Raw genomic sequence first — 15,034 nt, 5'->3', positions numbered from 1 at the left:
TTGACCGCCACAGTTTCTCTTAACTGCCATTTCTTAATTACATCACGAACTGAGGAAAAAGCCACCTGTAAACATTGTGCTGTCTTCTTACAGCCTTCTCCTGCTTTGTGGGCATCAGTTATTCAGTTATTTTAGTTTTAAGAGTGTTAGGTAGCTGTTTAGAGGAGCCCATGACTGCTGATTGTTGCAACAAGGTTTCAGGAGTCAGAATATTTGTAATACTTTGAAATTGGCATCACCTGGCCTTTTCTAATGATGATTGTGAACAAGCCATAGTCCAAACAAGCTAATTAAGGTCTGAGACCCTGGTTACAGTTGTCTGAGAGCTCAAATGTCTTGGGGTGCCCAAACTTTTGCATAGTGCTACTTTCCTTTTTTTCACTCAAAAATTGTGCAAAACAAAAATTAATACAGTAATCTTGCTTAAAATGTTGAAAAACATCCATCTTTAACTTCATTTGTTTTGGAAATCAGTTCATCTTCTATTTAGTTAACTATTCACAGTTAAAGAAATCTTGACCAGGGGTGCCAAAAGCCTTGCATGCCACTGTACACTTTCAGGAATAGGCATGGGATACATTTTCCATTAAAAAAATTTTTAAAAAATGAGTGAATGGAAGGTTGACAGGATATTCCTTTTTTTCCCCCCTGATTTTTAGCATGCTGAATAGCAATGGCGTGAAAGAGATCCAACCCTATGCCTTCAATGGGAGCAGACTGGAGGAAGTGTATGCCATTTTACATTATTGCAGTGAAGCAAAAAAAAAGAAAAAAAAAATCAAAGTGATAACACATAGGATGGAACAATATTTTAATGACATATATCTTAACAGCTTTCTGATTTGGTCTCTTTATTAATGTGTTTGAGCTTTAACAACCTGGCTGGCTGGCAGGCAGGTTAAATTACTATTGTGTTACACAAAATGTTTTGATAAAGTAACTGTACATGTTGGTAAAACATAGATACATCTTGTCCATATTACTTTGCCCCTAACCTATTCTCCATTCTTCAGGTATCTTCACAGGAATATGGATTTGGAACGAATAGATGAATTTGCATTTTATGGTGTAATTCACGGCCCAACGCACATGTGAGTGGATGTACAGATTTTGCTAGAGAAAATGATCTTACCTTTTGTTTTCAATCAAATAATAGTCTTACTTCTTAAATAATATCTTTATTTTGCAACTACAGCACATGCTGCAGTTGGATACAGGAACAGCCTTAGCGTTGTGTCCAAATGAATAATCTGAACCCTTTCTCTTTTCAGAGACCTTTCAGAAACCAAAATTAGCTCTTTGCCTTCAATAGGTATGGAGACCATTGAAAAGCTCAGAGCTAAAAACACTTGGGCCCTCAAAGTACTGCCCCCCTTCCGAGTCTTTCTCCATTTACAGAGTGCTGATTTGACCTTCCAAAGCCATTGTTGTGGTCTCAATATGCTGAAAAGATGGAGAGGGTAAGTAAGAGAAATACGTTTTGGTAAAAAGTTTCCCACGGTGGTTTCTTTTCGCCAAGTATTTTTCCTTTTCAAACCAAACTATCCTCATGCCCAATGTATGTATTGGGTTACTCACCAGCATTGGGCACTTAGCATTGTAAAGATTTTGTATTTAAGCATGTTCCTGGAAAGAAAATCCTGTGCACTGTTGAGCACGTGTAGTCACTTCATTAACAACATTTGGATCCTCAGGCCTTTGACAAGTGACTGCACATAAACATAGCCCAGAAAAAAAACACCTATCAGAGAGTGGCAGCCACATCTCCAGGCAACCATACAAATTAAAGTTAATGAGTTCTTCTGATTGTAAGATCAAACCCTAGCCATGAGATCAAAAAGAATACATCTATTGTACAACACACCGTATGTTAATTTTGGTACCTGAACTTTGTCTATTGTGATTAATTATGTAATTAGTCTTTATGCCTATGCATCAACCATAGCTGTGGCAGGAGGCAATATGTTTTTGGGTTGTCTGCACATACATACGTACGTCAGCCCTATTCTTGTGAACTCGTTTTTTTCAAATTTGCACAAACATGCACTTGAACTCAACAATGACCTGATTAGATTTTGGTGGTCACGGGTCACAGTCATTGTGACCCTCCTTCCATCTCATACTTGTAAAGGCAATATCTCAATATCTCACCTTGAGGCAACTTCTTCAAATTTGGCACATATGTTTATCTGGACTCAACAATGAAGTTTTTGGTGAGATTTTGGTGTTTAATGGTCAAGGTCACTGTGACCTTGCATTCGTCTAATTTTTGTGAAGACAGTATCTCAAGAAGACCTTGAGACAGTTATCTCAAATTTGGCTCAGATGCACACTTGGACTCAAGAATGACCTGATTAAAATTTGGTAGGTCAAAGGTCAAAGTCACTGTGACCTCACAAAACATGTTCTTGGCCATAGCTCAACAGTTTTTTATGCTAATTATGACAAAATTTCACACAAATGTCGAATAGCATATAATAATGAAGTGATGACATTTTATATCCAAAAAGTCAAAGGTCAACTTCCCCTGTGACATCATTATGTTATGTAAAAACACTTTTTTTGGCCATTACATCTCCTGTGCTGCCAGGGGGAAGATGTGAGTGAAGCATGTATGTTTTCTGGATGTAAACTATAGGTGCAACTTGACTGGTTTGTGGAGGCATATAACCGTGGAGGGGTAATTCTAGTTGTTTACAGTTATACAGTATATGGTGCAGGGTCTGATGAAGGTCTGACACCTCATTAACACAGTGACAACAAGATATTGACAAAGTGCATTTTTGCTTTTTTGCCAGTTGGGAGTTTTTGAATCCCTTAAAGACTTTCTGTTGTGGAAGTTTGTAGTATAATATTTTAATATTTGCATGCATCTAAATGTTGTCTAAATGTTGTATTTCATTCTCTGATTATTAATCTGTATCAATCTGTGTTCAAGATACACTGAAGCAGTTATTTGCAACCTGACCCGGACAACTTTGGGTAAGCTGCAGGAATCCTCTGCAGCTCTCTCTCAGAGGTATCTGGGACACAAAATCTACCAGCACCTGAAAGACAGCTTTGGTCTCCCAACTGCCGACAGCAGAAATCACAGTCAAAACTTTAACAGCCCCATTTGCCCAACTGAACAGTCTGAAGTTGAGGGTGTGTTTTATGTGGAGTTACCTACAGAGTATTACAGTGAGGGTTTTGACTTTGCACTGTGTGATGAACCTCACACAGATAATCATGGACTCTTGTGCACCCCCCTACCTGATGCGCTGAACCCCTGTGAGGATGTGATGAGTCGAGGATTCCTGAGGGTGTTAGTCTGGGTGGTCAGTCTGTTGGCTATTTCAGCCAACTTCCTGGTGATATTCATCCTGCTGACCAGCCGACAGAAGTTGTCTGTTACCCGTCTCCTCATGGGTCACCTGGCATTTGCAGACTTTTGTATGGGAATGTATTTACTGCTCATCGCATCTGTCGACCTCTACACACGCTCCAATTATTACCACTATGCTATTGTCTGGCAAACAGGAGGTGGCTGCAGTCTAGCAGGGACATTATCAGTGTTTGCCAGTGAGCTATCTGTGTACACATTAACTTTAATCAGCCTTCAGCGCTGGCATGCCATCTTCTACGCAATGAGACCGGACAGAAAAATGAGGTTACGTCATGCTGCTGTGCTGATGCTCGCTGGCTGGTTGCTGTGTGTCATCCTAGCACTGCTGCCAGTGAGTGGTGTGAGCAGTTACCAGAAAGTGAGCATTTGCTTACCGATGGACACTGAGACAACTGCTGCTCGGGCCTATGTAGTCTCTGTGCTGATGGTTAATATCATTGCTTTTATGGTGGTTTGTTTATGTTACCTCCACATCTACTTTATGGTGCACAATCCACAACACCAGTCCAGCAAATGTGACACCAGCATGGCCAAACGCATGGCTGTTCTCATTTTTACCAACTTTCTGTGTCTAGCTCCAATTTGCTTCTATGGCTTGTCTGCAGCTCTCCACCAGCCACTGATGACTGTCACAGATTCCAAGGTGTGACTTCCTTGTGAGTTTTAACGGTATACTACGCAGGATTGTCACTTACTGTTTGCAGACAAAAGTAAAAGTAAAAGCCAACCCCGGATTCACTTGTTTTGCGTTTCACCCCACAATATTTACATTTTTTCTGCACTGTGTCTCTTGGATCTGTGCTGCTTATGCTCTGCCGTTTGGTGGCTACCTTTTTATGAAGCACCGACCTCAGCTGAGCACTGTGAGAGTACATGCGCGGAAACATCCTGAGCTCAGAGGATAAGAGGCAAATAAGAAAATCCAGGCAGAGGGCAGTCTCTGCAGAAAAATGCACGGTCACACAATTCTAGTGGGTCATAAGTGATTATTGAGAGGGATTATTTCTGTATTACTTGATACATTTTTTTGTATGAAAATCCTGCATAGTATATCTTTAATCTAAATCTTTTTTCAGTTTAAAATAAAGTCTGATCTTTGTTTTGTTTCTCACAGGTGTTGCTGGTGTTTTTCTACCCTCTCAACTCTTGTGCTCATCCATTTTTTTATGCTATCCTTACAAAGGCATTTCACCGAGATATCCTGTTGTTGCTGAGCCGGATGGGACTGTGCCAGCGGCAAGCACACCTCTATCGCAGCCAACTTGTCAGTATTACTCCTCACATATACAGAGAGACTCTGTCTGCCCCACAGTCCAGTCCTCAGATTCCAAAACATTCAAGTGCAGGAATCACCCAGCGACAAGATTCCCCAAAATTGCTTTTAAAATTTGATTAATATTTTTTCTTGTAGTAGTACGTTTAAAAATAATAAGTTGTACTTATATAGGCCAGAATTGTCCTTTTAAATTCTAAATTCACAGAATTGAACCATTTTAGGTGTATATTACGTCAGAGGTGCCTTAAAGGGATAGTGCACCCAAAAATGAAAATTCAGCCATTATCTACTCACCCATATGCCGAGGGAGGCTCTGGTGAAGTTTTAGAGTCCTCACAACACTTACGGAGATCCGAGGGAGAAGTGGCTAGCAGCACAACTGCACACCTAATGGCTGACGGCGACCCAGATTAAAACGTCCAAGAACACAGAATTGAAACCATAAAATAACTCCATACTGCTTGTCTGTAGTGATCCAAGTGTCCTGAAGCCCCAACATAAAAAGTTGTTTGGAAAAACGTCATTTGAAATCTGTTTCTAGCCTTATTGTAGCCTGTAGCTCTAACTGCCTCTGTGTACACTGCGCTGACGTGTGTGCGCTTGCGCAAGACCATGAGACATCGGCACCACCTTCATGTGCGTTCACGTGCTTTCGCTGGTCTCGCGTGCAAGCACACACGTCAACGCAGTGTACACAGAGGCAGCTGCAGGGAAAGTTTTCAGAGGAAGAGGGTCACCCAGGTCCAACAGGCTTGGACAGAATGGGACATCAAATTTAATCAGGTCAAACAGGCTTGGACAGAATGGGACATCAAATTAAATCAATTTGATATTCTCATGTATGTCTGACCAGAATTTTTGTACAACTGTGGACCACAGCATGTGGAAGAGTGTACCAGTGCTTCCCCAACACCTCCAATAATTCTGGCTGTCCCTTAATTTCACTCTGTGTAGCCTTGAGGGGGACCAATATACTCTGTTCATTATTTTAAACTGCAGAGGGAGGGGCTGTTATAGTAGAGCCAAAGGTTTGGGATTGGGAGATGTCTTAGCTGAGGATATCTCCAAAACTGTTGTTGAGGGAGGCCGAATTGCTGTATCAGTGTTGCTCAGGGGGGTAAACACCAGTGGGCAAGGTGCCTGAGGCTAAAGGCATAGTAATATAGCAATACGTTTGGAATACCCAGCCCACCTTGGTCAACTGGCCTTTGTAGTTTATGTAAATTAAGCCTAGGGCTCTTGCCATTCCAGAGAAATCTGTTGCAAAGCTTATCAAATTGTTTAAAATATTTAAGTGGAATTCTAACTGGGAGTGCCTGGAGGATATAATCAAACTTAGTCAAAACATTGGCTTTCCCCCACAATGATAAGAAAAGAGGGGTCCATCTTTCAATATCTGCTGAAAATTGGACCAACACAGGTTCAATATTGACCTTTACTAGGTCAGCTAATTTAGGGGGGATAATGACACCCAGGTATTTGATGCCATTACTAGGCCAGGAAAAATTCCTCTCTGGAACATGGTCCTTGGGCAACGTACGGTTAAGGGGAGGGCTTCGGATTTCAGCCAATTAACTTTGTAACCTGAGAGGTGAGAAAATGTATCTAAAATTTTAAATAACGCACAGATTTTGGGCTCAGAGACAAAAATAAGGATATCGTCTGCATATAACATAAGCTTATGGTTTGAGTGACCAATTTGTATCCCAGGAATTGACAGATCTAGGCGGATGGCTGTCGCCAGGGGTTCCAGGGCCAGTGCGAAGAGCCCCAGGGAATACCGTCACCCTGCCTGGTCCCCCTTCCCAGTTCAAATCAGGGTGAAACCAGCCCTTTAGTTAACACTGCAGCTTTGGGATGGGTATAGAGGGGTTGTATCCAAGTAATACATGTATCGCTACAACCAAATGACTCCAGGTTGAGAAATAGATAGAGCCACTCAACCCTATCAAGCGCTTTTTCTGCGTCCAGAGAGATGGCAGCTGCAAGGGAATTATCATTACGGGTGGTCCACATGATGTTAATTAGGCGTCTGATATTGTCAGCATAGCTGCGTTTGGGGATAAAACCCACCTGGTTGTGTCTGTTGGACAGAAGCTTGGACAACACCTTCTCTTCATAGCCAAGCAAAGAGATGGGCCTGTAGCTTTTACAATCCATTAGGTACCACTTTTACAACAATAACTGCCTCCGTCAGGGAGGCGGGGAGACAGCCAGTTTCAAAAGCCTCTGTGCAGACATCTAAAAGATCTGGGTCTAGCTCCATAGCTATGGAGCGTGAAGCCGTCTAGGCCAGGGGCTTTACCAGATGGTAGGCTTTTAATGACCTGCAAAATCTTTCGTTCTTTCTTTCTTTCTTTCTTTCTTTCTGTATTCACACACACAAATTTGAGACTAGGCTATTACCTTCCCTTTACCTATTGTTGCGTACTTTGAACTAAGAGGAGAAGGAAAAAGGGATCTGGGGGAGTAAAAACAAAACAAAACAAAAAAAAAAAGAACATCCATTACATATAGGTCATTCTCGGAACCCATCAGCTGTATTCGGCGTCTGACTTCCGGCAGATGGTAATACAGCCTCTGGGGGCAGACCCCCGATTTTTTGGCATTCCGGTTTGGATGAGGTGAATTTCCATTTCTGACTTCCGTTTCCTACCCCTGCTCATATAAGTAAATATGCTGAACCACTGTTGACAAATCATGAAAGCAAGACAACATACAAATAAATTAATAGGCTATCTGTAAAACCAGGAGAAATAATAGTAAGTGTAATTATTGAAACTAATAATTCATTTCAAGTTTTTAACCTTGACAATCACTTTTGCTTTGCTTTGCTTTGCTTTATTCTATATGTCAGCATTTTGTTTTCATCCCACTCCACTTGTCTCATCTCCCAGGTGAAGAAACGCAATAATAATGCATAATACTGCGGGGTTTATTCTGTGCCTCTGAACTCTTTGCACCAGCAGAGCAATGTGCCACTGTTACATTAAGTTTTTCTTTTGGAATATCCAGCACTTCCTGTAAGAGTGTTTCCACAAAGTCTATCATACTAACAGAATTGTTTTCCTTGACATTGTGAATCCTGTTATTTTGGCATGATTTATTTTCCAGATATTCCAATCTCATCTGAGACTCTTTCTGGTCTATTACCTCTACCAGAATTAGTTTTTGTTCTTCTGTGACATCCACTCTTTCCTCAATCCTCTCGGCCCTTTCAGCCATGCGTTGTAATCTATGTTTCTGTTGCCCGATCTCTTTTTTCAGCCAGCTCGCGTTTTGTTTCGTTTCTAAAGTCTTTCAGCTCCCCTCAAAATTCTCTGAGCTCTTTGGTGATGTCTCTTTACTTTGTTTTCGCTTTTATCTTCATCTCCGTGATTGTAACAGAGCGTAAATTGATTCCTTATTCGATTTGAGATAGTCTCTTTCATCATTTTTGTCTTAGATAATTATTTTTGCATTTCAAGTAGAGGATTAGGAGGGAGACAAATGCTTAAGCTGCCATCCTCTCACCCTCTCAACTGGAAGTCATCTGAATCCTGACTTCCTTCTATTTGTCTTCTCCTTCATAGTGAGGGGCGCATCTAATAAATCACGTTGTTCTACAGTTAGAGTGGGTAGGTTCAGGCTGCTAAGGAAGGATCTGATGACGTCACTGCTTGCCTTTAATTCAGAAGTGTACAAGTCAGAATAAACGCGACTAAACTCAGTATTAATGTCTGTAGAGCTGGTTAGCAGGCAAAAGTTTGGACAATTCCAAAAATAAATAAAAATTAATATAAAATTATTAAACCATCATCACTGAGAACTTTTTTTTCAAATATAGTAATAAAATGAATTATCTCTTTGTTTTTACTTGTTTTTGGCAGTAAAAGTTAAATATCCCCATTGACCAAAAAGTAAACATCTATATTGACTGACCACCCCCCTGTATCTGCATGAAATGGTTTGGTCCTGCCTTAGCGCACTGACGGTGACAGTGCCTAGTAGCAGTCAGCAGTTGCTGATCTGTTCTGTACGACATATATTGCACGTCTGTCCGTCCTGGAGGAGGGATCCCTCCTCAGTTGCTCTTCCTGAGGTTTCTACTGTTTTTTTCCCCCGTGGGCTTTTTGGGGAGTTTTTTCTTATCCGCTGTGAGGGTCCTAAGGACAGAGGGATGTCGTATGCTGTAAAGCCCTGTGAGGCAAATTGTGATTTGTGATATTGGGCTTTATAAATAAAATTAAAGAAAAAAACTGAGCAGTTGTGCTAGAACATCATGCTACCAAGTACTTAAAAGAAAATCCGATTTTCAAAAAAAGAAAGAGAAAGGAGAGAGAGCAGGGGCGAATTGGCCATCTGGAGGTTCTGGAGAATCACAGAACGGCCGGTACTCCAGGACGGCCGGCGGCCGCCACGCAGTCATCACCTTTATTTTATTTTTTTTCCTTTTTCTCCCTGATAATCTACTGTTCCACGTCCAGTCTGCTAGGTGGCAGCCTTTAACCCTATGGACCGGAACGATGCATAGTGCGTCCAAATTCACACCTGTTCTTCTCTATTGATTTTCTCTGCAACCGTGCATCATAGCGAGAAGCCATGCATATCACGTGAAACAGCGGAATTGTGGCTTTCTGACCAACACAAAGCACTTGTCGGTAGTCCAATGTTTTCACAGCGAAAAAGAATGATAAAGTTACACTAAAACTATGTATAACAGAGCTTTCATACAGCTTTGCACACACATTACTCTTGGATGGATTACTCACGAATGCAGGCTCGCACAGAAATGCCACGCATATCACATGAAAGCGCAGGAGCAGAGCTTTTCAATGATACCACATACATCATTGTGCTGTCATCCCATCACGCTATAAATCCAGATTAATTGTCTACAAAATAAAAACCTGATGAATTTCTTTACAAACCATTATACAGATCTTGTTATCAGTCACTTCATATAGTGAGGAATATCGTATCTTACCATGTCTTAGGCTTGCGTGTGTTTCTCCCTGTCTATCCACATTTGTAGTCTGGCTTTCAAGATGCAAATATCTCCATATTGTTCAGTTGACACTCCATCAAACTTTGTATGACAAGACCAGCCACTTCACCTTTGCGCACCCAGACAACTGCAGCCTAATTATGCATGCATGACAGGGCCGTAGTCACCATATAAATTGAGGGGGACATGTGTCCCTACCGGCCAAACATATTTTCACCAGCCAAATAAAAAAATTGTGCCTTATTTGACGAAAAATAATTACCTTACGTTTTTAGTATGAAAATCCAACTTTAGGAAAATCCAACCCTGTCCTCTGTGTTTCTTTGGAATACTTGCGCCAAAGGCTGCAGTAGTAGTATCATGATACCACGGCAAAAGTGAGGCAGATGTGCCTTTTGTCATTTATAAAAAGATAAATCACTTTTCTATAATACATCAATGATATTTCAATGGAATAAATTACTTACTGACTTATTCATACTTCAAAAACAGCATCAATAAGTGATTAACATAGGGGGATCAAAATAAAATAAAAATCAACCAGCCACCCTCCTCCCCTGACAGTCCCTCCATAAGTAAAGAGCAGTCCCTAAAGTGCGGTGAGGTTTGTGGAAATGTGAACGGCTCGTTTGTCCTCTGACACGCCACATACTGTACCTGTGTACCGCCACGGCTCGGTTGTCCAGGTACTACTGGGCAGTCATGACACCAACGAAAGAGGAAATTACTGGACCTGGAGTCGGACTTAGTCGGAGACGGCCGGTAAGCTGTTATCTTGCACTGCAGAGCACTATGAACCTCTGCCACGTTCCTGTCTGTGACCCCCGTTCAACCCACAACCTCCAGGATTCGCATTTCCTTTCTGCTGCTGGTTGAAATGTGATAATAGGGGCGCCCCAGCGCCCACTCCACTGACTTGACGTGGAAATGAGCGGTAGTCTAGAAAACTGGCAAGTTTTTTTTTTTTTTGTTGTTGTTGTTTTGTTTTTTTCGTGGGTGCTCGTGCACCCTCACATAGATTGCGCCCTGGGCGGTCGCCCACATTGCCCATATCAAAAACCGTCCCTGGACACAGCTGGCAGAAATGGTCGAAGCACATAAAAAACCCACATGCAATTCAAAATTTTCCATCGGCCACTGGCGGGTGTGTGTTTTTGTTTTACACGCCAAACTCATTTTTTACCCTCCATTGGTGCTTGACGGGTGTTAATTTAAGCCCTGACTGTAGGTAATTTGGGTCAATGTTCTGTAGGATTTAGTGTTGTTCATTTATTGGTATATGGCATAATTTAATATACACTACATGCATCGTGTTCAAAAATCTGCTGTTTTCATTAAAAGTTAATGTATACTAGTCCATACCCACTGGTAGCTTTATCACCTTCTGCCAATCCTCAATGCCTATGTGCAGTTCCACATAGATTGACCACGTCAGTAGGGCTGGGTATCGGTACTCAATACCTTTCAGGTATCGACCGAAACAACCCAGTACCAAGTAGTATCGAAACTGCGCCTGTCAAATGATACCTACAATCGGTTCTTTTTGTACCCAGATCTAGAAAAAATGAGTGTTTCTATGGTTTTGCTCGCAGCCAATCACCGCAAGCGTTCTTCGATTCAATGCGCCGTGTGATTGGTCCACCACTGCAACAACAACAGTTTGTATGGCGGTGAAGCGGGTTGAAGCCGTGCGTGCTGCATCTGTGGCGGAGTTGGCTGGTCAGCGTTGCAAGATGCCAGCAAAACACTCAAAAGTATGGCTGTACTACACGCCTGTGGCATCTGGTACAAATAAATGCATAAAATGCAGTAAGATTATTTCGGGGAAAACCGGGAATACGAGTAACATGATAAAGCACCTCATCAAACACGGAGAAAACTTCAGGGTGGAGAACTGCACGGTGTTTACGAAGCCGGCTTCTTCAACACCAGCATCGTCGTCTTCTCAACAGGACACGGCGCAACTGTCGATAACTTCAGGTAATATATAAATGGTTACTAGGCTAACAGTACTCATCCTTTGTGTGTTAAAACATTTATTGTAAAGTAAATCGTTTTGGGCATGTTGTAGGCATGTGTGCTAACGCTAGCTTGCTAGCTAATTTTTACGTAATTAGCAAGTTAAAACCCTACTCAGTCACATCTGTCAATGCTTTGTTCAGTGGTTACCGGTAGTTTTAGCTTCTGTAGCAGCTTAATTACTTACTTACTTCATGTTAAGGTCCAACTACTACGACTACTACTACCACCACCACCACCACCACTGCACCGGCTGACGTTGCCAGAGACTCTAGCAGCAGCCTTGATCTCACACCATGCACGTTACCTGCAAGATCGCAGATGACAAGGGAGAGGAAGGAGGAATGCCACAGGAAAGTGACAGCATTTATTGTCAAGGGGCTTCAGCCATTTTCAACAGTGGAGTCACCTTGGTTTAGGTAAGCCAGCCAGCATAGATGGTTGTAGCTCACTCACTTATGCTCAGCAAATAGAAGTATTCAACAACTAATGCTTTGAGACGAAACATTTAAGATGCTCTGTATCCTGTGTTACTTAGAGAAATGGTTGCTGCCCTTAACCCACGGTATCAAACGCCATCAAGAGACATGGTCTCCGAACAACGAGGCAGGACATGCTAACGTGAGGTCCCTGGGCCAACCTCAACAGTTTTTGCTACTATTTTGCTAAAACCACACTTTGGAAATCTTTGAAGTAAATGTCGCCTGATAACGGTGTATGGCACAGTGTAACTTAAGGAGAAAGAAAGGCACTCCGTCATCGACTAAACCGAAAGTTACAGCTGGACCTCCGTGCTCCACAAAGATGGCGTCCGACTTGGGAAAAGGCGAAAAACTTTTTCTTGAGATGGTAATGATTGCCATTCGAGAAAGCAAGGAAGAGTTGTCGAAGCAAATAGACACAAAAACAACTACCATCCAATCCTTGTTAACTAAAATAGATGCTGCACTCTCAACGCTAGCTGACCAAGTCAAGGAAATGGAGGGACGGATATCTGCTAATGAAGACAAGACAGCACCATGCACGTCGAGAAACTGGAGAAAGAGGTGTGAAGTTTTTGAAAGACAAGGTGGATGACTTGGAAAATAGGAGCCGGCGTAATAATATCTGGATTCTTAATCTCCCTGAAAAAGCTGAAGGCCGCGACGCAACTGGATTATTGACCGACTCGAACCTGAACTCCTTGGCGCCGCAAACTTTCCCAGTCCCATCTCCTGTGACTTAGCGCATCGCCTGGACAGGCTTCCCAGTGACAGCAGCGAACCGAGACCCATGATTGCAAGGCTGCTTAACTTCAAGTCCAAAGAGCAGATTGTGCGACTGACCAGGCAAAAAGGAGAGATTCGCTATGAAACCACCAGGATTTACATGTTTCTCGATTGCAGTCTGAGCCTACAGCGCCTTAAAGATGCCTTCAAGGATGTTAAGAAAAGCCTGCGGGAGAGAGGCATCACTTATTCTCTGCACCATCCAGCCAAACTCCGGATTATACATCAAGGAAACACCAAATGGTTTACCACACCAGATGCAGCAGTTGATTATTTGAAAACTTTGGACAAAGACAATTGAACGCCTTATCTCCTATTATAATGATAGGAGCGCCGGGATGCCCTGACATTTCACACACTGACTGAGTGACTCCTATTTGAGCTCAACTGACAGGGTGCAGTGATGCTGAGATGACGGTGTGTAATTCTGGAGAGGACAATCCTTGAACTTATATTTAGTACGCAGCAGATCGCTGGGAAGCCGCTTTGAGGAGATATAAGTTTCAATCTATAGACAATGCCCATTTATTGTTTTTATGGAGAAATGTTGTTATTATGCAACTGTTTTATAATTATTACTGTCGGACACCCTGAAAAGTTTGTTGTTTGTTGGGTCGTAAACTGATAACCTGGGCACAATATCTTCTTACGCTTTGCACAACCAGCTGAGGACGTCACGCTTTAATTATTATGTGCAGCTTTGACTTTGTCCCTATTACATCTGCTGGACTGTTCATTCCTGGATAACAGGACTAGAGTGAAAATACTGAGCTTTAATTTCTGTATCTGTATTCTTTTTATTTATTTATTTTGTGGCTCATCAGTGCAGTAAATTTCATTATACTGGTCTTTGTTTAAATGTACTAAATTTACTTCATGCTTTTCAAGTACTGCTAATCAGTAACTCACAATTCATGCTACATTTAGAATTTAAAATACATTATGGGCAAACAAATACTCTAATCATAAATATGTCATTGTCTAACAATGTTTACTAATCATTTGCATATACTAGCATTATTTATGTTATATTCAGGTGTCAAGTGCTTGCATTATATCCTTTGTCAATCCAGAATCCTTTAATAATGTGGTTTAATGCTCAATTTTGTTACTGTTGAGAGCTCTTGTCAAGTTCAGAGAGAGTAGCCTACCCACAGGGGATGTTTAGTCTGTGGGGTGTTTATGGGTGGGTTTTATTTGGGGTAATGGTATGGTTTTGTTTCTTAGTGACTCTCACTCTTATAGTACTCACTTTATCCATATGTTTTGAGGTACCCATTTTTATTTTTCCTTATTTTAATACTTATTTCATCTATCTAAGGTATGACTAGTCAACTTAAAATAATTTCTCTGAATGTGAGGGGGATTAACTCTCCAATCAAGCGGAAAAAAATCTGTACATATTTAAAGGGGCATTCTATTGATATATCATTTATCCAGGAGACTCACCTCTCTGACACAGAGCATATGAAGCTAAAAAAAGATTGGGTTGGACACGTCTATTATTCCTCGTTAACAACAAAAGCAAGGGGAGTTGCTATATTGATATTAATAAAAAAATGATGTTCAAATTGCTATTAACAGAAAAAGACAATAATGGCAGATTTATTTTAGTTAACTGTGAATTGAATGGGATCAGGCTCTCGCTAGCTAATGTATATGGCCCAAATCATGATGATCCTGCTTTCTTCAATGATTTGATATTAAAACTTGCATCAGCAGAGGGTCAACCTTTGGTCGGTGGTGACTTCAGTCTGGTCTTAGATCTGACAATAGACCGATCCTCACCTAAAACGTTTAACCGTTCAAGAGCAGCGTCAATTTTGGACCAAGGTATGAATGATATGGGACTGTGTGATGTTTGGCATCAACTAAACCCAAATGTAAAGGACTTTTCCTTCTTTTCAAATGTCCACAAATCCTACTCCAGAACTGACATGTTAGTAACACCTCAAAGTATGATTCCTAGGATCGCTGAATGTTCTTACTTAGCGGCTGTACTATCTGACCATAACCCATTAAAAATGTCTTGGGAGGTGGATACCACACATCAACCATCACATAATTGGAGATTTAAAACATATATGTTAAAGGATCCC

At 41.4% G+C, this 15,034-nt stretch overlaps 1 protein-coding gene and 1 long non-coding RNA gene across 2 annotated transcripts in view; both read left to right on the top strand.

Moving 5' to 3' along the window:
• LOC117269946 (thyrotropin receptor-like) overlaps positions 1-4,083 on the top strand; it is a 93,597-nt gene extending 89,514 nt beyond the window's left edge. The window contains exons 7-10 of the mRNA XM_033647307.2: positions 660-728; positions 1,014-1,091; positions 1,272-1,460; positions 2,939-4,083. Of these exons, the coding sequence (XP_033503198.2) occupies positions 660-728; positions 1,014-1,091; positions 1,272-1,460; positions 2,939-4,034 (1,432 nt within the window). The 3' untranslated portion in view covers positions 4,035-4,083. The remainder of the gene's footprint in view (positions 1-659; positions 729-1,013; positions 1,092-1,271; positions 1,461-2,938) is intronic.
• A 7,318-nt stretch (positions 4,084-11,401) lies between these two features.
• On the top strand, positions 11,402-12,630 carry LOC144458713 (uncharacterized). Its single transcript, XR_013488095.1, has 3 exons — positions 11,402-11,628; positions 11,870-12,086; positions 12,206-12,630. It is a non-coding gene; the product is annotated as an uncharacterized LOC144458713 (long non-coding RNA).
• Positions 12,631-15,034: the final 2,404 nt, after the last annotated feature.

The sequence above is a fragment of the Epinephelus lanceolatus genome, chromosome 19, assembly GCF_041903045.1.
Source record: "Epinephelus lanceolatus isolate andai-2023 chromosome 19, ASM4190304v1, whole genome shotgun sequence".
NCBI lineage: Eukaryota > Metazoa > Chordata > Actinopteri > Perciformes > Serranidae > Epinephelus > Epinephelus lanceolatus.
Note: the sequence above shows the minus strand (reverse complement) of the source record. Positions and strands in the feature narration are given on the sequence as shown.